The 22,267-nt window shown below is 35.1% G+C and overlaps 5 protein-coding genes across 8 annotated transcripts; 2 read left to right on the top strand and 3 right to left on the bottom strand.

The window, feature by feature from the left end:
• The first annotated feature begins 76 nt into the window (after positions 1-76).
• Positions 77-1,563, top strand: LOC143216629 (U6 snRNA-associated Sm-like protein LSm8). Its single transcript, XM_076439890.1, has 4 exons — positions 77-593; positions 690-730; positions 870-997; positions 1,422-1,563. The coding sequence occupies exons 1-4, from the start codon at positions 563-565 to the stop codon at positions 1,510-1,512; spliced, it is 291 nt and encodes a 96-aa protein (XP_076296005.1). The 5' UTR covers positions 77-562; the 3' UTR covers positions 1,513-1,563.
• Positions 870-11,753, bottom strand: Su(sable) (suppressor of sable). Of its 2 annotated transcripts, none has more exons than XM_076439794.1 (8): positions 10,315-11,753; positions 6,822-7,197; positions 6,499-6,739; positions 6,077-6,429; positions 5,783-6,005; positions 5,382-5,704; positions 5,064-5,295; positions 870-4,991 (listed from the first exon to the last, which is right to left on the bottom strand). In XM_076439794.1, the coding sequence occupies exons 1-8, from the start codon at positions 10,389-10,391 to the stop codon at positions 3,049-3,051; spliced, it is 3,768 nt and encodes a 1,255-aa protein (XP_076295909.1). In that variant the 5' UTR covers positions 10,392-11,753; the 3' UTR covers positions 870-3,048. The 2 variants fall into 2 exon arrangements, with proteins under 2 accessions (XP_076295909.1, XP_076295910.1); XM_076439795.1 differs by having other exon boundaries at positions 6,511-6,739.
• Positions 11,754-12,248: 495 nt separating this feature from the next.
• Okr (DNA repair and recombination protein RAD54-like okr) lies at positions 12,249-17,785 on the bottom strand. Of its 2 annotated transcripts, XM_076439803.1 has the most exons (12): positions 17,297-17,785; positions 17,026-17,223; positions 16,838-16,952; positions 15,254-15,463; positions 14,977-15,167; positions 14,680-14,882; positions 14,171-14,613; positions 13,829-14,090; positions 13,595-13,760; positions 13,071-13,476; positions 12,828-12,991; positions 12,249-12,703 (listed from the first exon to the last, which is right to left on the bottom strand). In XM_076439803.1, the coding sequence occupies exons 1-12, from the start codon at positions 17,371-17,373 to the stop codon at positions 12,511-12,513; spliced, it is 2,628 nt and encodes an 875-aa protein (XP_076295918.1). In that variant the 5' UTR covers positions 17,374-17,785; the 3' UTR covers positions 12,249-12,510. The 2 variants fall into 2 exon arrangements, with proteins under 2 accessions (XP_076295918.1, XP_076295917.1); XM_076439802.1 differs by lacking the exons at positions 16,838-16,952; positions 17,026-17,223; positions 17,297-17,785 and adding an exon at positions 15,711-16,120.
• Positions 17,519-21,217, top strand: LOC143216602 (glutathione hydrolase 7). Of its 2 annotated transcripts, none has more exons than XM_076439832.1 (9): positions 17,519-17,755; positions 18,235-18,401; positions 18,468-18,625; positions 18,684-18,763; positions 18,836-19,108; positions 19,184-19,474; positions 19,565-19,631; positions 19,725-19,958; positions 20,030-21,217. In XM_076439832.1, exons 1-9 carry the CDS (start codon positions 17,737-17,739, stop codon positions 20,238-20,240), a joined length of 1,500 nt encoding a protein of 499 aa, XP_076295947.1. In that variant the 5' UTR covers positions 17,519-17,736; the 3' UTR covers positions 20,241-21,217. The 2 variants fall into 2 exon arrangements, with proteins under 2 accessions (XP_076295947.1, XP_076295948.1); XM_076439833.1 differs by lacking the exon at positions 17,519-17,755 and adding an exon at positions 17,868-18,158.
• Nac (GDP-fucose transporter nac) lies at positions 20,251-22,168 on the bottom strand. Its single transcript, XM_076439856.1, has 4 exons — positions 21,607-22,168; positions 21,312-21,516; positions 21,086-21,224; positions 20,251-21,021 (listed from the first exon to the last, which is right to left on the bottom strand). The coding sequence occupies exons 1-4, from the start codon at positions 21,672-21,674 to the stop codon at positions 20,432-20,434; spliced, it is 1,002 nt and encodes a 333-aa protein (XP_076295971.1). The 5' UTR covers positions 21,675-22,168; the 3' UTR covers positions 20,251-20,431.
• Positions 22,169-22,267: the final 99 nt, after the last annotated feature.

The raw sequence follows: 22,267 nt of genomic DNA, 5'->3' as shown, positions 1-22,267 counted from the left end.
ATGTATTCTCGAACCTATCCAAATTTATCCTAAACGTCAAAGTAAAATTCTTGTTTGAATCTGAGAGAACTGGATTCTCTTGGATTCTCTATATATTATATATGGTCAATAAATATATTCATATAGAGAGTCTCTTTTTAGAACACTCGAAACAATTTTCCCGCTTGATAACAAAAATACTCTGATAAATCCAGATAAATCTTACACTTTGTTGGACTTACAGTTACAGTTTATATAAAACAAAACAGGATCACATTCTTATCGTACGTGGTTGTAATATTGTATGCAATCACATCAGACGTTTTTGCATTTTGATAGTTATTAACCAAGAATACCGAGTCCATTCATCGTTGTTTTAAACACAGTTGTTAAAACAACTTTCGTTGCATTTTATTAAAGTTTTGTTACGATTTCTGTCGAAGCGTTCTTAAATAATGTTCGAGTGTGTACAGCAGAGGGTTAAGTAAATAAACTTGAATACAGGGAACCTCTTAAATCTATACAGTGCACGTAATCGTGTTATAATTCTACGTAAAATTCATTTTAATGTTTAATTAAGATTATGGCGTCGGGATTAGAAAGTTACGTGAATCGTATCCTTTTTACAAATTATATTACACGTTACAATTTCATTGTAAAATCTGCATAATCTACAACAGTTCTATATGCATCCTAAACAATCTTTTTAGACACAGTGTCTATTATCACTTCTGATGGCAGAAATTTTATTGTGAGTATAGAAATATCATACAAAATGATTTTCTTTACGTTGTAACTTAAAATTAACGTCGTTTTAAAATTATTGTTCTATGTACAATACAGTCTCGCCGAAGTATAATTATTCGTAATAGAAATTCTTATATTTCCAGGGCACGCTAAAAGGTTTCGACCAAACTATCAACATAATATTAGACGAGTCGCATGAACGAGTATATAGTACTACACAAGGTGTAGAACAAGTTGTATTAGGTTTACACATTATTAGAGGCGACAATGTGTAAGTGATGAGATTAATTTGTTTCTCGAATATTGCTATTAGTTTTATATGATAATGATGTTCATTGTTCGTACAGCTTTTTATCCATGTTTATTACACATTAATACAGCAACTTTCCAATATCGAATTAATGAATTAGTATTTATATTCATGTTATATATAATACAATATAAACTTCAATGTATACAGAGTAAACAATATTAATTCTTTTTCTTCATTCTGGTAGTCACGAAATTGTACGAATACTGATAGTAAAAAAATATACATTTCATATTTGAAAATAGGTAGAGACACTTGTAATTATATTAGAAGTATTTACATCTTTCAGGATGTTTAATCGGAGAGACATCGAATGATTAAAGAAATCTCTGAGATTGTATCCGAAAAGCTAATTGAAATACTGTATTTAATTTTTCCTTTTTAGGGCAATCGTAGGAGAATTGGATGACGAAATGGATGCACGGTTGGATTTGTCAGCTATAAGAGCTGATCCTTTAAGTTCCATTGTACATTAACGGTACATGGGTTTTAACTATAAATTATTATTATCGGATCAAGACCAATAATGATAATAATCGAATAAGAATCTTGAATAGCGTTAACTATAGTCAAATGAAAGTACAACTTTTTATATAGGTTATATATTATATAAAAAAACTTGTCACCTTTTATACCCATATTTAGATGTACTTGTATTTTAAGAAGTGCATTGCAGAAATACAGCATTATTTACAACGTTAAAACGAAACGATAGATAATCTTATTAAATTCAATAATTAAACTGTACAAAAAGAAAGTTTTACTATATAATAGTAAACTTTATTCTTTTTTTTACAAATGTAATTTTACTTTATGTTTTCACATTAATAATGATAATAATAATGATGATATAGAAAATTATATTATAGTCGGTAGGTTAACATTGGGCAATCATCGAATAATTCTTTGAATTTAAATATATAATTTCTGACTAACATCATTTTTCAAAGAGGAAGTGTACTCTTAATCCGCCTTTCGGCAGATGAAAGTGGTTTAACATTACTGTGGAACATACCACGAAACTGATAAATATAATTATTGGGTATGCTTTGATAGCAATGTGAAACCTAGAAGATTACAGACATCATTACTATTCAAATATTTTCAGTTCCAATGTCTACGAAAACTCAAAAAGTTAAGCTTTTTCCGAACTCATCTATAACCCTTTAATACTTATGCAAGTAAAAAAGTATGTCCATGTACAACTGTGTTTTCAAAGTTCTTAGAAATACATAAATTTTTTTACAGAATATTGCGAGATTTCGTACTGATTAACGTACCGTCATCTGATCGATTTTTTATTTTATCAACTTCTATCATGGCTTTAAGCCGTAATGATCGAAAATTTGTATAAGCTCTGTTTTTCTAATGTGATTCAATAAAATCAGTATGTTATTCTAGAAATCCAAGAGACTATAGTGAGCACATGAATTGTAATATGGTGCATTACTGTTATGTACTATACATGGAAGACATAAAAAAAAAATATAAATCAATTTGTATAATTAATCGATTTTCAACTTGTCGCCATCTTAAGCATTAAATGTCTTTTTTTTCAAATAGATGTGATGATGTTCGATATATACAGATACGTCTCTTCAACGAAACAATTTCCTGTAACTGGTAATCTAACAAATTTAATCCTGTATACAATATTTTCTTCCGTGTAGAATATGATCTATATTTTTCAATAAAATATAGTATCGCGTGATTATGAGCATTATTCACATCGTTCATGCGTACTTAACAAATGCTTGAATATATAGAGTCATTTACAATTTCTATCTCGTCAATTTTTTCGATTCCGTTAGATTCGTATTTTCTGCTATTTAAATCATATCTAACGAGCATTTGACACCATGTATACAATTGACAAGAATCAAGACAATTCATCTGGACCGCCGTGAAGGAAAACGAGTTGCCTTGGCAACGCATGCTGTACAAATTTAAATTAGAATGAGAATTATCACCAGGTACTTTGATCATGTACCTATTCGAAATGACTTATTGCTTTAGTTATTAGTGACGATATTGGTCCTGTTACGATTTCGTCGTCTGATTCGGCCACCGCGTCGATTTTGGTTTGCTCCGTTCCACTCGGGTCCGTCCATGCCAAAATTTGGATTTGGACCGTTTGGATTGAACCCCATCATACCGGAATCTGGAGGTACCGGGCCGGGGCCAGGACCAGGACTGTAGTTATTAAAGTTACCACCGGAATACGAGGATGCACCATCGTACGAAGGATTAACATCCGCTCCAAAACCAGGTGCAGGGCCCAACAAACCAGCTCCATTGTTACGTTGAACATTATAACGTGGGTCGAAGTTCATCTGATTTTGAGGACCGGGTCCATTAATGGGCATTCCTGGGGGCATGTTAGACATACCAGACATACCCATCGGTGGCATGTTTTGAGGACCCATGGGTGGGGCATTCATTATGGGTCCCATCGGGCCCATATTCCCAAGCATTGGATTTGGACCCATGGGCATCATGTTCTGTCCCGCTTGCATATTTTGGGGTCCAGGCATGGCTGGAGGTACAGACATACCCGCAGGACCCATCCCCATGTTCGCCATTTCCATGGATGGTTGCGGCACGGTTTTCATCATGGAAGCATTAACATTCTGAGAAGATAAATTGGAAGCCTCAAGAGCTTTTCGTCGTGGATCGGATCGAACTTGCGGGGGTGACTTTGGAGTGTCCGGTTTTACCGGGGGTGGAGACATAGGTGAATCAGCTAGTTCAACCTTACCGATTCGAAATATTTTCCTTAAACGTGGATCGTATTTGACTTGGGCATCGTTCTTAGTAAGCTTTAGACCTGTGTAATCCGGTCTCGGTATGTCCACGACATATACTTTGTAGACCATTGGAGGGTGCGAGGAAATACTAGCATCTATTTCCGTGCAAGGTACATGAGACGGTGCTGGCTTAAACGGTAAACTTAACATTTGTCGCAGATCGACATCGGACTTGGTAGACGCGTCCGTGAAGCCTGCTCCGACAACGCGTAGATCGGTATCTCCGAAACCGGTCTGAAATCGTTGTCTGAAGTCCATATCTTTTCTTCGAAGGTCCTGATCCGTCTTAGTACGAAGATCCGTGTCCATATTGGTGTCCACCGCGGTGATACCAGAACTGTAGATGCTTGTTTCCAGTCTAAGTGGTTTGCTCTCTTTTTTACACTCTGTTCTACTGGGACTGCTTGGCTTTTGTTCGTCTCTGCGTTGTCTAGGATCTCGAGACATACGAGGATCTCTAGATACAGGTGCGGAACTTGTTCCGGGAGAGGATCGTGGACTCGATGTTTCGCGTTCAATTTGGATTACTTGACTTGCAGCGCTAAACGCAGTTTTATTTTGGCCGCTGGACTCGTCCGACGATGCTCTGTCCGGCGAGGATTTAATTTTCGCAAGGTATTCCTGACCATCGGCGCTTTGCTGGCTGGATTTTCCACCAGGCGTACCGCGTGCTTTAATAGAAGATAACAATTTTGATACTTCGGCGCTGATGTCAATTTTACTCAAGTCGCCAAGCTTGTCTACGATGGCTGCTGGTTGAGGTATGCTAGGCGTCAAGCTTGCCGGCTGAAAGTCTTCTTTCACGGCGATATTTTGCGTCTTCTCTGAGGTTTCATTTTCTTCTTTCGATAAGTCCTTGTTCGAAAGTACTATCGTAAGATTTCCACCTTCCTCGTCATCGTCGTCATCGTCGTCGTCGTCGTCATCCTCGTCGTCGGAATACCAGTCTTCTAGAATTTTATCTGTGTTCTGTGTGGAACATTCATTCTCCATATTCTTGAAACTATCTTGAGCTGCGCGCTGCTGTTGTTGAATACGCATAAACAATTCCTGCGCCTTTTTCGGTAAATGAGACGGCACTTCCCGTTCCTCTGTATGAGGTGAAGAAGCATTGTTGTCGTTGCTTTGCTCGCTTGCGGTACACGTTTCTGCAACAAATTAATCAGTTAAATTCTTCGGAAATTTTAATCTTGTATCAAATTTCTTGAGTTAAATATTACCTTCTTGATTTGTACTTTTCTCTTTGTGTTTATCTTCCTCTTCAACGGGCATTTCTATAACGAGATCAGTTTCTTCATCCTGATCACTCTCTTCGTCAAACTTGGATTTGGTAAGATTTGCGACTTTATCAGCTATACTAACAACAGGTGGAGGCTTCTTTGAAGTTTTCAACAGTTGTCTTAAATCTACGTCTTTCGAATTCTCAAGTACCGAAGAGTCTTTCTTCTTTGCCTAAAAAATAATATGAACTTTTTTAGCTTCACAGTAAGTAATAAAAAAAAACAGAAGATAATCGTTTCAATTGAAATTTGTTATACCTGCTCCAAAATTTCATCCTCCTCTACATCTTTTGTAAAATCTTCTCTCTCCCGTTTGTTCGCGTTAATTTTGTTCGTGTCAGAATTGGCTTCCGTATAGAAATCCATGCTTGGCATAGATTGCGTAATCATTGGTTTTGGATGTAATTGCTGCTGAGTTGCTAAACCCAATGCAGCATTCGGAAGTTGCAAACCAAATTCGTTGGCTGATTGTAATAACATAATTTGTTCGTATGGAACCCTATCCTCGTCCGAGCCCCACCGAGTTTTCTTACCAGATGGTTTCCTTTCTCGAACACTTTTCTGCTGCGATACTTGATCTTCTGTATACAACATTTGAATGTTAATTGCTAATACTACAACGATATTTTCGTGTGAAAAGCGATAATGTCTTGAAATACCTTTCTCCTCTTTCTCATTATTTTTATCTGTAATACTAGTAGGCGCAGGCACATTTAGATCAAAAAGGCTTGGAATTTTTTGATTCATCACATCTTGACCTTGCGATAGCGTTCTTGCCGTATTATTTATCATCAACATTGCTCCCTCCCTGCTTAAACGTGGAAAATCACCAAGGATTTCCTTCGGTGCTGTTTCTAAATGTTTCAGCAATATTCCTTTTACCTAAAGGATGAAAACTTTCGTTTAAAACTGCTCTTTTTTATCGAATAAAACCCTATTTGTAGTCAGCATACCTGTTCATTTAACGGTTGATGAGAAAATTTACAATTTTCTCCGTGATTGCATTTCAGCCCAATGTGAAAAAATTTACACGGGAAGTCGTGATGCATGTACAAACATTTATCTCTTTTCGCGCAACAATCCATAAGATAAAATTTGCACAATTCCATTTTTCTAGGTGGCAAGGCATTGTGCGAGAAAGGGCAATCGTCTCCTCTGTGACACTTCCCTTGCATATAATAAACGCATATAGTGTCTGGATCTTGAGTGTGATCGTTATTTTGATTTCTCCGACCGTTTCTATCATTCCTCATTTGCCCTCTAGCTTTATTTTTACCACCTCTCTCATTTTTACCCCCTCGTCGACCTATTACGGTACAAACATGATTAAAATCGTGCGAAACACAATATTCTAAATGTAAAAAAAATAACTAACATGTTATTTTACCTCCCCCGCCACCTCCCCTTGTGTTCCCACGCTTGTTATCATTATCCCTATGTCGATTTACATTAGGCCTGTCGTCGTAGTCCGAGTTACTATCAAAATTTTCATGATCGTTGGCATGTCTTGGAGAGCTATTCTCTTGTGCATCTTTTCTAACAGGTGAAGCACCTCTAACAAATAACATTTCATCCTCATCATCATTAACATTCTCATCGTCGCTCACTTTTCGTCTCTGTAAATCATAATATAAAAAAGCATAAGTATCTACAATGCTGATCGAATCGGCGTAAAGCACGATAAGAATTCTTAAAGACCTTTTGATCCTTGTTACGATCTTCCTCCCTTTCGTCGCGAAGCCTTTTCCTATTCTTATTTCTATTATTTTTACTCTTAGACTTAGAATCTTGATTTCTAGCACCATCTTCCTCTAAAGCTGCCCTAATAGCTTTCTCGACGTCACCAGCCCAATCTTCGGTTGGACTTTTATATTTTAAAAATCTGTCGTGTTTGCTGCTTCCTTGAACACTAGGTTTCTTATTTTTACTAAACTTAGAATCGAAGTTTTTGTTTTTTGATGTATCCGCTTTCGACACATTTTTAACAGGATCCTCATCTTTCACCGGTGGCGGTACTGGCTCATCATCTTCATCCGATGGAATTTCCCCATCTTCCAAGTCATTATCATTATTACTACAAAATATATGAAACATATGTTATACTCGATCAAAATCTGAAAGTTCATATCTCAAAATTGATGTAGTTCATTTTTGTTTTGTGTAAGATGTGTGTTTACGTATCGTCTTGTACAGTTGTGCTTTGGAACCTGTTGGATCGCAATGCTTAATTTGTAACGATGACTGTAGATATGCTCATTTCAATGTTCATTATTTCTGATAGACTTCATAGATCTTCAAAGTTTCTCAAACATTTTAAGTAGATCGAATGTGGACTTGTAAATTTATTTTTCGAAGCTTGTCCTGAAAAAGGGGACTCGTGTCCTCAATGAATTTCATAATTTCATGAATTCTTCATGAGTATTTTCTTTGTAATAATAGTTGATCGCTTCAAAAAATTGTGGTGTTAAAATGTTTGAGTGGAAACGTTTTCTAAATCATTATCACCCTATCATCATCATCATCATCATCATTATTTATCAATGATTCAAGAAAAAACGTATCTATTTCATTGATAAGGGGAGAGAAAAATTTCTCGTGAAAAAGTTAGCTGCAGCTTACAATAGCTGTCAAGGCCATTATCAGCAGCGGTCATTAAATACATATGATGTGCCTATATATGTTAGATAAAGTGTACATCGTAAACTTTAGTCGAGCAGAGTATATACTCGAAAGGAGCATCCGCTACTAGTTGAGCTGAAAACATTAGCTTGCTTTTGGGGCACGGCTAACGGACACGTCGCGTCGCAGCACGGGGCGGGTGTATCGATCGATGCAACCTAAATATATATGTATATATATATATATATGTATGTATAGTCAACGTTATACATGTACATACACGGAAAAATGATCGTTTCTTGCTGCAATAACCACTTCTTTTCCTTTTCTGTTGCAAAAACGACGCTCGCCGAAAATACACAATCATATATTGTACGATTATATCGATCGTGTAACAATAGAAGCAGGAAATTATAATATTAGATTGTCCTAAAGGTTTCTTTCGGAAACCTTTTTGTGTTCCTTTAATGTTCCTAAATAAGTACAAACAATGCAATAACCTTCATGTTAATGTTTTAAGTACTTCCTAACATGAATTTGCATAATGTGCATGAATCGAAAACTAACTTTTGGGACTACCTAATAATTATTTAGCAATATTAAAGGAACACATTCAGAAAGAAACTTTTGGAACAACCTAATAATACGAAGAAGAAAAAACCCATTTGAAGCGTACAAAACCATTCCCACGTTTTAAAAATAAGTATAACGATATATATACGTAACTAGAAAAGTAATTGGCAAATTACAGGCGTTAAAATAGTTGTTAAATATAGCAAAATGAAACGCGCAGGACCACGGGCCGTGTAGATAAATAATAGATTGATTTACCTTACCCACGAATCACGTTCGTCATTAGCATTATCATCATGTGACTATCATTAATTCATCATCATCATCATCATCATCATCATCGATGCAATAGCATAGACATTGGATCAATATACAACATATATATATATTGATATATATCACATTGTTCTGCAGCATATCTGATTGTCATCGTTACAGCATTACCAACGGTGTGTGTAATAAAAAAAAAAGAAAAGTACGTTGACGATGTCACACCGCCAGAATTTCTTCGCGTGTAGACTTCGTTTCGTCCCCTTCATTCGCGAGCGTACATACATATATGTACACATGTGTATTGTGTATGCATATATGTATAATATGAATATATATGTATATGTATGTGTGCGTGTGTGCTGTGTATATGTATGAACGTTGCGTGGGCGCCACGTGTACATGTGTAACATGTAGAAATAAAGTGTTTATACATATATATATGTATATATGTATGTGTGTATACGAATGACATGATTGTGTAGATGTGTCTTACGCGAAGCAGGGAAATTGTACATATGTATAGGAATGTATGTTTCACTCCCCGAAGATCACGTGCATGATTCCTCAATGTATTTTTACAAGATAACTAAACGAATAAAATCGAATTTGCATCAGAATTTCATCGAATTAATTGTATGATGATTAGACTGCGGATGTTTATGCAGTTTTCAATTTTTGTAGAGGAATTTTAAGAAAGTGCATGAAAATAGAATCCTATTTTCCGTGGTAGACTTTTTAGATTTAAAATCAATTAATATCGTACGAAAAATTCTGTAGAATTTTATATTATTGGATTTTGTGTGTAAAAATTTTCAGAAGCTATAATTGCAGAAAGATCCGCAAGTCTAACGATGATGGTCGAAATTTAAACACTTTTCAACGAGCCAGGCAAACTGTGTTTCGCAACGGTGGTCGCAATGAGTCAGTGACAAAACTGATTCGTCTACTTATTGCCATTGTTATGCTTCTTTGTTACGAAAATTACCTTGACCGTAGAAACGGTGTCAAGGTGGTTTTCCAAACGTAGCAGTTCAGAGATCGTTAATTATGACTAGACAGCGGATTTACAAAAAGGAGTAGGTGTAATTGAAAAACAGTAAAAACATTAGAAGAATTTAAAAATACTGTTATATTAGGTGTTGTCTCGAAAGTTTCTTTCGGAATGTGTTCCTTTAATGTTGTTAAATGAATACAAATACAACATAAATATTATGTTATTGTTTTAGTACTTCCTAACATAAATTTGCTATTTATTTAGCAATATTAAAGGAGCACATTCCAAAAGAAACTTTTGGTACAACCTAATATTGTATGTTTAAGCTATTAAACATATTAAGAAAGAAAATATAAACTTCTATTTCACTCGAGTTTGTTGCAAATTCGGGTAGAACATTTTTATTTTTCATAAAGATCCGCTGTCTAATAATGACCAACGACCGGACCAAATGTTTCAAGTAACAAACGAAGAATCATAACGGACCAAAAGAAGAAAAAAAAGAGTTACGTGTATATACTCGAAGAACAGTGTGTGTGTGTGTGTAATGGGCTCGTTTTTCGTCGCGGTGCCAATGGTATGTACCGAACGAAAGCGGGACCAGCACGTAAACCTCCGGAGAGGGGGGTCGATGTATAATGTGAGAGTATAGTAGTAGTAGTAGTAGTTTATACAGTCATAGAAAAATTTCGACTGTTCTTTGTTGGTGAATTAAAAAATGTGGAGGCAAACCTTTGGATTAGAGTCTCAGCCGCGGAAACACTCTCTAATGCCATTGTTTTGTCCCGATCGATCGTGTTTTGTACCATATGATATAGCACTGTGGCCCGACGATGATCATACGATCGATTGACGCGACCACACTCGATGGCTCTTTGTTTGCGAGATAATCGCGTGCCTGAATTCTAGCATTTGAGAAATTTTGGAAAAAAGTACCCGCGAGACCGTTTTACAGGACACAAATTAGCCTACAGAGAATCAAATTCGTTCTCGCAGTTGTATATGTGTGCCGCTCCGTTTCTCTTTCTCTCTTGTCCACCGGAAAGCGACGGGGCGCGCGTGCGCGCAACAACCGAGCTCGAATTCTCTACACGAAAAATTTTTCGTTGAACCTCTTTTTCCTCAGCTTTCGGTTAGCGCCCGGTGTCTGTTTTTTTCTCTCGACCTCGAATATTCTTCACGCCTATATATATATATGTATATATATATATGTATACGTACATACATGTAGCATATACACACTCTCTGTTTATCTAAATTGCTTTCTCTTTCCGTCCTCTTTTTATATTTGCACTTCTTTCAATTCGGTGAAGTAATAAGATTGTATTCACTGTGTGTATTCTCTCCTCTCTTCGCTATGAAATTTCGTTAAACGCTGCGATCTCGCCATTGCAACGTCATTCTGGCTTGACGTGGCATATGGCGGCCTACTGGCGATTAAAGTCTGTAGGCGTATCGATTTATCTCTTACCCGTGATCTGTACTTCGTGCGAAGTGCATGAGAAATCGGGTGCTCGAATAGGAAAAATACCCGCGTATACGTTTTATTAAAGAAAAAAAAGGCGGAACAACAATGATATATTCTCTCCGGAAAATATGGCGTGCGAAGTAGTTTCTCGAAGAATCAATGGCTGCGAAGCGTTTAAGCTTCCACTCGGACGATTTTTCCCCTTGTGTTCGTAGTAATATTCGATAACGGCCGGCCCTCTCTTTTTCTTTGAATTTTTATAATTTTGTTGATGGGAGAAAGAGAGTGTGAGAGAGAGAGAAAGAGAAAGGGAACGACGAATATATCGATCTGACTTTGCCGTAACGAAAAAACAACTGCGACGTTTACTCAGACGCGCGTCTGTTACTCTGACGAATTTTTGGAAATTTCTCGTGAGAAATGTAATCAAAAATGTCCACGGATTCGACTCGCGCGGTTGTTCCTTTCTGTCTTCCCCGATGGATGACAGCGTCTACGTCTCTCTCGTGTACTTCCGCGTTTCGAGATTTATCTCAGCAAAAGAAGAACATGTGTGTTATTATGAACGAGACTAGCCGCAGGCAGACGAAAAGTACGATGGTCGGACAGAGCGTATTACTGTGTCAGCAGATAGTATAAAAATGTATCAGTTATGAGACGATGAGCGAAAACTTCAAAGATCAAACTAAACATGGCCACATCTGGAACTATTCTGAACGGGCAGTTTGCTGGGAACCTCGGAAGAAGGGCAAGCGAACGGCAACGGGTCAGGTGGGAAAGCGATGTTCATCACTTTCCGCCAATCACCGTTCCCGATCAACGGTCACGTGTTCCCTCCTCCATTATTTGCATTCCCCCACTCCAACTTCCTCTTGTTTCCCCACTTTTCTTCCCGTTCCTCTGTTTATGTGGAGCAAATTCCTTCGAGCCTCTGTTCCCCGTATCCCCGTTGCTTTTTCTACGTTCAAACTCGTTTCAAACCAACCTACTAACTATTCCAAAAACATTACACCGTAGAATTATCCTTCCACAATGCTCATTTTATTTCAAGCATTTTCTTTCATTTCGTATTGTATTTTTGTACGTTACGCGTCGATCGAGATCACATGGCTTCCTCGTAAAATAAAGAAATTGTTATTCGCATCGATGAAGTAATCGAAACAGCGTTTTCTATGTACAAAAATATTTAATGCGTACATGATTATAAATTTCCATGGAGCGAAGCGTTTATTTCTTGTATTTCTTCACATTTCTTTCATTTATATAATACTTACAAAGACTTACAATTACATATTTGTATAAAATATTCGTATAAATAGGTACATAGGACATAACTTTTATATCGAAAAATATATGCATATTTATTTTTAACGTTTTCACGTTCTATGTTTGCTCGCGCGATAACTTTCACGAAGAAATATCTATATACATAAGTATGCCGTTATGAAAAGAGAAAAGTTTCATTTGACTTGTTCGTGTGAACGATGGTGGAAAACGAAGGAAATTCCGCTTGACCAGCATTGACGTAGTGATAAATCCGGTATATTTCGTGGATTGTGCGCGTGCCTCCAATCTGATAAATCTGAATTGCAATCAGAATTCTCAGGTGGCCCTTTCACTTCTATACCATTAATACACCTCTTGCATTTGAACCTATAACACAGATGTATTTTTACTATCATATATAGACCGAACACAATATTAGAAGTATTGATTCTTCTAATTTGTAATTATCGATTACCACTGCTGCTATTCGTTTTAATCACGTTCCACTTACTTCGCATGAGTATCGGATATTGTATTTTCTTCTAACTTAAATAAATCTCGTAAATCGTTCAACGTGAAATGCCTTGCAACATCTTCTTCTTGGTCAACCACCGTTGAGCTCAAAGCCTTTTTGTGGGCCTGCCTTTGGAAAATCTTTTCTTCAATTGTACCAGTCTATAACGTATTTATATTACGATTAAACGAAACATTTACATAAAATTACAGTTACTTGAAACGACATTATGTTACGTACGCAAAGAAAACGATATACAAAGCATGGCTTTTTCTGACCGTCTCTCCACACTCTGGCCATAGCTTGATCATCGTTTGCAGGATTCCAATCAGGATCAAACATAACTAAACGATTCGCACCGATAAGATTCAATCCGCAACCACCAGCTTTTGAACTGAGCATGAAAATGAAATCATCGCTGCCTGGATCGTTGAATTTATCTACAACTTTCGCTCTTTTTTTAATAGTCATTGTACCATCGAGTCTAACGTAATTGTAGCAACGTTTGTGACACAATTTCTCGAAAAGATCAAGAGTCTGCGTATAATTCGACACTAGTACAATTTTATCTTTAGTTGTTGTCCTGATAGATGCTAAAAGACAGTCTAGTACCATCAGCTTTCCCGACAGTTCCGGTAAAATTTCTCTGAAATCAAAATCACAACTACGTGAATCTGTTGTAGATAAAACTTGATAAGATTGAACAATGTTGGTATATTATTCTCAAACTTCTATTTCTTAAAATTGACTTGGACTATACATACTTGGCATTATAATTTTGTGGCATTAAGTCCAAAGCGTTCTCAAATCCATGCGACCGTTGTAATATCTTTTCAAAAACTAAATCAGGATGGTTACACAGCTTTTTTAAAAGTGTGATAGCTGCCAAAGCGGAAAGACTTTTTCCTTTCTTCGAACCATCGGAATCCTCTGTAAGGTAAAAACGAGTGTGCACCAGCCGAAATGGAAAAGTCAGAGTTTGCGTAAGTTCCACGAACCTTCTATTGATTTTTTAATACTATCACTGTTTATAAAGTTTTTGTAGAGTTCAGTCTGCAGTTTACCCAACTTTATACAAACTACTAGTTCATGTTTCAAGGGCAAGTATTTGGAAAGTAAGGCACTGGTACGTCTGATAAGGCACTTGTTAACGAGGGTTACTAATTCTGTTAATCGTTCTTGAGCGAGTGCGCGTTCTGTATCTGTTGCAGCTGCATCTTGGCCACGTAAAATTGGTATTTCAAACTTTTTGTGAAATTCCTGACAAATAATAGCAACGGTGTAATAATGTTCTTAAGATAGTACTTTTATAATTTTCTATATTAAATTGGTTAATGTACCTGCGCGGTTCCCAACATTCCCTGATTAACAAAATGTACAAGAGAAAAATATTCTAACAGATCATTCTGTATAGGTGTTCCGCTAAGCAGTACTCTTCTTTTAGCTTTCAAACCCATAAGCGCTTGATAAGTCTGGTTTTCTGAATTTTTTAAACGATGCCCTTCATCGCACAACACTAATCCTACCTCGTCCTGATGAAGTACATGCGCGTGTAAACGAAATGTTTCATAGCTAATTATTAAAATGGGATTAGCGCATCTACGCCCATAAGTCTTCATGAAACCTGTAAGTTTTGTGTCAATGTCTGCCTTATTTCCACCGTCGATGGCTAACGGTTGGACTCTGTTTTTTAACCATTTGAAAATTTCGTTATACCAATTTTTGACTAAAGAACTTGGAGCAACAATAATAGCTTTCTCTATAAGCGGTTTAGCTTCAGGACCTGTAAAATATTGTTATAACATCTTTGCTACAAAGCAAATTGAATAAGACTAACTAAATGACTCACCCTGTTTCAATAGAGTCCACAGAAGAGTTATGCACTGCAAAGTTTTTCCAAGACCCATCTCATCAGCCATAATACATCCGTAAGCATCTTCTATTCGTTTTCCAGTTACGCATTCGTACATAAATTTCACGCCTTCGCGTTGATGAGGCCTTAAAATATTGCATAATAACGGATCTACCACAACATGTACAAGTTGTTTAGTTCTGCAACATAAAAGAATAAAATTCATTATATGGCGTTCAGTATATAGCTATATTAAAAAGATTTACATCCTTTGATTTTTTATTTTATACTTACGTGTCTAATTTCAATCTGTCATGTTCCGATATCTCTGGCGGTGAATAAACAATAAGAGCATTAGCTTCTTCTGGATCATATAATGGTCTACGCGGACCAGACAAATGTATTCCCAAGAAACGACCTGACAATTGATAACCAGGAATTGGAATTTTGAAAGGTTTACTAAGGAGTTTCTTTACTTTTTCTTCCTATAAACTCAAATGAAGTTTCATATAAGATACAATGATCTATGATTAACATGTATCTATACTTTTTATTATATTAAAAGGCTTACATGTTCAGAGATTACTTCTTGAGTTGCTTGTACATCATCTGCTGAAAGCGCAACAGCTTTGTATTCCGGTATTTCTACATTTTTGATGTTACGGCAAATTTTTTTCTTTGCCGGATGTACTTGCGGTACAATTGGAGATAGAGACGCATTGTTCGATATATCGGAGACCAACGGACGTTTGCCTCTTTTGCTAGGTGCCAGAGATCGAATCTTATATACAAGAATAAACAAAAGATTAACATTCTTTCTTCAAAACATTTTCAAACATATTATAATAATAAATAACACATAAATATATCCATAGGATAAGTATTTTCGTGATTATATGAAAAATTTATTGTGCATATTAAAACGTAACTACATTACGATTATTGTTGTGCTTCTATACAATGAAGTTTTCATAAAAAATTAGGGGATTATTTAGTTTACATTTAAAACGAATTTTCATTAATATTACCATTTTGTATTAGCACGCAGAAATCGTATGGAACCAATTCAAAATTCTTCATTTCGGTACATAGGAATACTAGATTTAATTATTTACATTATTTTTTATTAAACTAACTTCCAATTCTCGTTTTAATCAACGATAAAATAAACAATGAAATTTCGCGGTTAGAAAACGACACTGAACGACACACTTTGGATTGTGGCGCTCCTAGCAACCATAATATGAAGCTAATTTCATTGAATTTGAACAGATTGAATGAAGTTACAATTTTTATACAACCGTGTAAAAATAAGATATAGGGTATACCCTATTATTTTAACAACTATTTTTATGTATTCTAATTAAGTACAGGAGGACCCCTTATAACGCAAAAGATATTTTATTTTCTTGAGCTTCAAAATTCTCGCGTTACATGGGGTCTTATCGTACTTTCCAATAAGTATTATACATGTAAAAAAAAGACAAATAAATAGTTATCATTCTGAAAATATATTTCCCAAAAAATCAACAGATTGTTCGTCCTCTTCCTCTGTATTAGAATTATTACATTCCGCGATCGGGGTATGAAAAATACAATTAATTGGCTCAGATAATTTACGATTTATATTTGGTCTAATACTGTAATAGTCATCTAGAAATTCCAACACCGCTGACTTAGTTTGTAAATTATTAAAACATATCCTATGTTTCTTTGGAAGTAACTTTTCTAACATGAATACTAAATGATGATGAAAACATAAAAATTGGGTTGGTATCGTCGATGTAATGTCTAGCCAGTCTTGCACACAACTCAAAGGTGTAACCGAATGTCCAGAAAAGAGGGCTGGATTTGTTAGGATTCCCCGTGCAGACATTACTCCTTCGCAGTTACTTTCTGTAAAAAGCTTTTCAGCAGTGTCCAAATTTTTCACATCCCCGTTAGCGATGAGAGGCAATTTTACGCTATCTCTTACTAATTTTAAATTATCTAGATCGATCGGTTCATTCCTCATTTCTGGAGTTCTTGCATGAATAGTGAGAAAAGAAGCTCCCGCTTTCTCAAGAATTCTACAGAATTCAACAGTTTTCTGAATGTCTTTCAGTAAGCGTATCTTCACAGATACGGTAAAAGGATTCGGTATCCTATTCCTCACTTGATATATTAGATCTTTTACGAGTTCTGGTTTTCTAAGCAGGTCAGCGCCGTAACCGGTTTTCATTGCCCAGCGTTGAGGACATCCACAGTTTAGATCAACGCCGTTGCTATACCTGCCGATAACAATTAAATAATTGATTAAATACTATGATCTATATAATAAATATTCAAGCACAATAAACTTACGGCGAAACCATTTCTGCTGCGTTAAGAAAATCTTGCACAGTTTTTGCAGCAAATTGGACAACGAGTGGCTTATCTTCGTTATTAGTAGTGAATTCGTTGTTCCTAGCTTTGTCGGATTGAACAAACGAGTCAGCTAGGATCATAGGTGTAAAACATAAGTCGCAATCGTATTGCCTCACCAGAGTTCTAAATTGCAATCTGATAAACAAAAATTACTTTATTTCACATTCAGTAAGAATTGTGACTATATATCAAATTTATTATTATTTACTTGCTATATCTGACCATCGGTGCACACACTTTTATCATTCGAGGCTCTTTCAACATTTCTATTATATCAACGTTCATTTTAATGTTTTTGTAAACCTTGTATATAAAAAATAATATGCATATCTCCTTCCATTCGTTTTTCTTCTTATATCTTCTTCAAAAATAAATTGTTTGTAAATTTATACACCTGCAAACAGAAATGTTTAAATCATGATGTAAAGTTCATAAGAAATATTGTTTTTTCATTAAATGTTTTAGTATAATTAAGTGCACAATCTTTAATGTAGAAATTACAATGCATAAAGTAGGGCAAATTTACAGTTATAACTACAAACACGATGCACGTATATATATATATAAGTATTTTCTATATAAACAACAGTATATTGTCTCATTGACATCCAATTCTTTCTATTCGAATCAATCTCTAATACATTCATAATGCATTATAATAATTCTCGTAAGTATTATTCGGTCTGATCATTTCTATTTATTTTAGTAAACAATTCAAATACTTAATTGTTTAAACATAACCTTGTCGTTAATAATATTTACTTAACTTCGATCAACATTCGTTAATTGTATATTGTATTTTTAATAAATATATTCCATATAGCAGCAACTAATTATTTCACTTTTTTTACTACTATCCTTGAATCTACGTTAATACTAACAAAAATCATGTTTTTCTATTTATATATAAAAATTTGTTGATATTAAGAACTCTCAATTTTAACCTAAATCTGTTACCACTAACTTAAGCAAATAGACAAATTAATTTTTATTAGCATTATTATAGAATACGCAGAATCAAGAGAGTTGTACTATTTATTAAAAATCTATTCAGAAAATAATTATGAATGGTATTTTTTATTGTCTGTTAAATTATAGAAAATAAAAACAACCTGTTGCATTATATGTCAATTTTAATTTTAAAAGGTCCTACAGAAGAATGTCCTTTGACCAAGAGCAGAAATTATAAGCATAAGTTAAGTATGTACTGCGGGGATGGTTTAAAATTTATTATAAGCTGCTTCACCATTTTGACCATTTCCATTACGACAACATTAATTTTGCAAATACTTTATGCCGAAGAAACTCCTCAGGTATATCAAATATTATAGAGAAAGAATGTAATTTTGTATATCACTTATCGTGTTATCTTGTATTAGGATAAAGCTATTGTCCATGGAGCTGTTGCAACCGATTATGCGAATTGTTCGCAAATTGGAACTAAAATATTAAGAAAAGGTGGTAATGCTATAGATGCAGCTGTAGCAGCGACAATCTGTATGACAGTTGTTGCTCCACATAAAACTGGTCTTGGTGGGTAAGTCATATTTAACATTCCGTTAATCATTTTTACATTCTTACAATTATAATTTTAGGGGTGGCTATGTTATGATATATAATCATAAAGAGCGAACAAAACCATTTATCATTGACTTTGCCACCAATACCATTGAAGGTACATATTTAGTTGATGTCTAATTTAGTCGATTTCTTTAATTTTACAAAAATACATCATTTGTACATTTAGGTGCTTTCGAACAGAGTGGAATACGTGTGCCAGCAGTTTTGAAAGGATTAGAGTATGCGCATAACTTAAAAGGTAAATTACCATGGAGCGAGATCGTCAAGCCTTCTGTAACTCTAGCTAAAGAGGGATTTGTTGTATCCAAAGAATTAGCAAGCGATATATCAAAACATGTTAGCTATGAAACTTTATATGGACACCTTAGCGCCGGTGATATACTGAAGTTACAAGATCTTAGCTATATGTTGAGTGCTGTGGCGCAACATAGTTCTGAAGGTTCGTATATAGTAAATATATACTTGTATAGTTTCAACAAATTGTCATAATGAAAATGCTTTTATTTTTCCATAGTATTGTACAATGGAACTTTCTCGCAGAAACTGTTTCACGAAAAAGATGAGTTTCCCGAGCTGCTTCAACAATTGTCAAATTATAAGCCTCTTTTGTATCCAGCGAGGAAATCCAGTTTTCATAAATATGCTATATATTATCCTCCGCACATGATATTGTTGGAATCAATGATCGCGTCGTTAGAAAAATTAAATATATCTACGGAGAATGCCTCTACGATAGACGCACAAATTCGGCTAGCCGAAGCGTTGATACATTCAACTTCAATTCCATTGCAACTAAGACAAAATGGTTTGTACAAATTATTATATTGTAACTGGTGAACTGTTTACAGTGTAAAGATTAAGATAGGACAATTGCTCGATAAAATAATTATTATAGCCGAAGAGGAAAGATACACTGGGGTTACGGCGATGGACTGGGAAGATCTTTACGTTTGTATCATAACGTTAGTATTAAAAATATATTACATAAACTGTCGAGTAGACCACTTATTTATTTCGGGTTCTCGTACACTTCTAGTTATTTAAGTTTATTACAGTGGACTTAGTTCGCCATTCGGTTTTGGATACATGTCCAATACTGGTTTCTTGCTGGATAAAAGCGACACGAACAGTAGTTTGTCCATGCTTACTCCAATTATTTTCCATAACAACAAAGCATTATGTGGATTAAGAGGAGTGTTTGGAACCGATGATCCATTGATCATAGGACAATTAATCTACAGTATTATTGTGCGCGAATTAAACGTTTCTGAGGCTATAGAATATCCAAGGTACAAAATTTACATGAAATTATTTTCGAAAACATGATTACTCGAATGAAACTTCGTTTTTATTTTTCAAGGTATTATTTCTTATCGGATGGACTCGCCGTAGAAAGCGATCAGAAACATTCTGTGAATATTCTACTTCGAAATCAGTTGAACTTAATGGTACCAGCCTTGCACGTGGATACAGATTTAATATCGAAAAGTGTGAACGCGATCATAAAACGGAAAGATTTGATGTCGAGTCATTCAGACAGTAGAGGAGGAGGGCTTTCGTCGAGATATTAAAAATTATGTGTATTTTTGAAACTTTTTATTATACAAAAAAGTTTAGTCTCAGTCGGGACTTATCTCTTTTTATAAATTTTTATACAATAAAGCATAAAATATTGTAAATGCTACTGAGATTATTGTTGGTTTGTATATACATACACAAAATATGTACTTTTCATTCGACATGTAAGTTCGTACATATTTTACTACGCTTTCAACAGCTGTTTTTCCTCTCTATACCCTTTAGTTAAATCAAGTTGCCTTAATCTAGCATACATTGCACTAGCGCCAAGCACAATCATATTACTAAACCACCACATAAACGTTTTCGTTTCGTTGAACCAATAAGTTGCCAATACTGTTTGCGCACAAGCTTTAGCAGTTCCGCTAATGTTGTGTGTTAAAGGAGATGTCACTTTGATTTGAAGCGCGGAAACGTAACCATTAGCAAACCCGCAAATACCACCGACCATCATAACAGACCAAAATGTTAGCGATCCAAGTTTGTCGTAATTATACACTGTAACGTGTTCTCCATTAGCTATCATTAACGGAAGGAATATAATGACGCTGTACGCGTTATTATAATAAGAAAGTAACCAAATTTCTTGGTTCAATTTAGGAAGCACTTGTTTCATATGGATGGAGTATACAGAAAGTGTTAATGATCCAAGGACACCAAAGATTGTTCCTAAAGCGGATAAAGAACCTGCGATATGCTCTTGGTCTACACCCAGCCAGAAACCGAGGACAATAAATCCACAACATGCAATACAGTTTGTAGAAGTCTTTTGACCTGTGAAATTACAATAATCCATTATATCGATCGTTTCTACAATCTTTCGTACAGTAGTCCTTACCGAGTATGAGGTAGGTGAAAATGACATTAAATACAGTTGTTAATGAACGTCCTATGTAGTAAAATGCAACGCCAACATATTTCAAACATAAATTGTTAGTTGCGATCATCCCAGTGAATAAAAGGGACAAAGGTAATACCTACAAACATCACAACAACGATTATACCGTAATATATCCTATAATCTTGCTAAACATCGTCTATAATAATTTAATGAAAGATATTACCTTTCTGAGAGATTCTCTGCAATAAGGATTTCCATCGGGAAACCGAACGTATTCTGGAAACCATTTAGATAAACTACTAAGAACTACACAAATAATTAAGCTAATTATACATTGACACCATGTTACAAAAAGAGGCGCATCCAAATTTATAGTATCGCTGGACAAAAGGGCTTTGTTTATAAATACTGTTAGTATGGAGACTACCCTGAAAAAAAGAAAAGTAAAACTGTGTATAAAAAATTGAATTGAAAGAGAAATTAGAAAAAGAAATTTGTTTGAATGTATCGATACTTACCAATACGATGCAACAACTATTGCAATGTATACAAATTTTGACCATAATCTATTTTCTATTTCTGTCATTATTACAAAAATATTACTTATTAGAAAATTTATATGCCACGTATATACACATACTAAATATTCTAGTCACGTAGCAACAACATATCCAGCAAAATTTCAGCATTGCTTTCTCGTTATCATTGGAAGTACATATTTACGTACACATACATACACACAAGGTATACATAATGTACAAATTTAGTAATTGGTTACAAGCGGGTAACTTCTTTGTGCTTCTTGATTCTTTTACATTGTTAGAAAAATGTCTAGCGTATCTTCATTTTATAATAATTACATTTATCTCAGAGAACGAGAGAACTCATCTTCTGTTTAGTGTTACAAATTATTCTATATGTATAATATGTATATATAGTATACTATCTAAATAGAGAAGTGTCGAATTTCTACGAGTTCACAATATATATATAGATATATTTATGTCTATGTATGTAGATGTAAATAGATGTAGAGATGTAGATGTGAGCGATATCGCGATATATAGCCAATAAAAACAATACATGTAACTATATAGAGGTCAGGAAACGAATTTGATTGGCCGGCAACCTACATACCATTTCTAAATACCAGAAACTGTTTCGTCTGTTTCTACTAGT

This window comes from Lasioglossum baleicum, chromosome 15 (assembly GCF_051020765.1).
Source record: "Lasioglossum baleicum chromosome 15, iyLasBale1, whole genome shotgun sequence".
NCBI classification, from domain to species: domain Eukaryota; kingdom Metazoa; phylum Arthropoda; class Insecta; order Hymenoptera; family Halictidae; genus Lasioglossum; species Lasioglossum baleicum.
This window is presented reverse-complemented; position numbering and strand designations above follow the sequence as displayed.

Coding starts and splice junctions, on each gene's coding strand:
- LOC143216629 (XM_076439890.1), top strand. CDS start 563: ATGGCGTCGGGATTAGAAAGTTACGTGAATC. Junction 594..689: donor ATTAGAAAGTTACGTGAATC/GTATCCTTTTTA, acceptor CAATCTTTTTAG/ACACAGTGTCTATTATCACT. Junction 731..869: donor CTGATGGCAGAAATTTTATT/GTGAGTATAGAA, acceptor TTATATTTCCAG/GGCACGCTAAAAGGTTTCGA.
- LOC143216602 (XM_076439832.1), top strand. Junction 18,626..18,683: donor CATAAAACTGGTCTTGGTGG/GTAAGTCATATT, acceptor TTATAATTTTAG/GGGTGGCTATGTTATGATAT. Junction 19,475..19,564: donor ATTGCAACTAAGACAAAATG/GTTTGTACAAAT, acceptor TAATTATTATAG/CCGAAGAGGAAAGATACACT.
- Okr (XM_076439803.1), bottom strand. CDS start 17,373: ATGAACGTTGATATAATAGAAATGTTGAAAGAGCCTCGAATGATAAAA. Junction 16,953..17,025: donor GCAGCAGAAATGGTTTCGCC/GTAAGTTTATTG, acceptor TGTTATCGGCAG/GTATAGCAACGGCGTTGATC. Junction 13,477..13,594: donor CCACAAAATTATAATGCCAA/GTATGTATAGTC, acceptor TTTTGATTTCAG/AGAAATTTTACCGGAACTGT.
- Nac (XM_076439856.1), bottom strand. CDS start 21,674: ATGACAGAAATAGAAAATAGATTATGGTCAAAATTTGTATACATTGCA. Junction 21,517..21,606: donor ATAGTTGTTGCATCGTATTG/GTAAGTATCGAT, acceptor TCTTTTTTTCAG/GGTAGTCTCCATACTAACAG. Junction 21,022..21,085: donor TTTCACCTACCTCATACTCG/GTAAGGACTACT, acceptor GTAATTTCACAG/GTCAAAAGACTTCTACAAAC.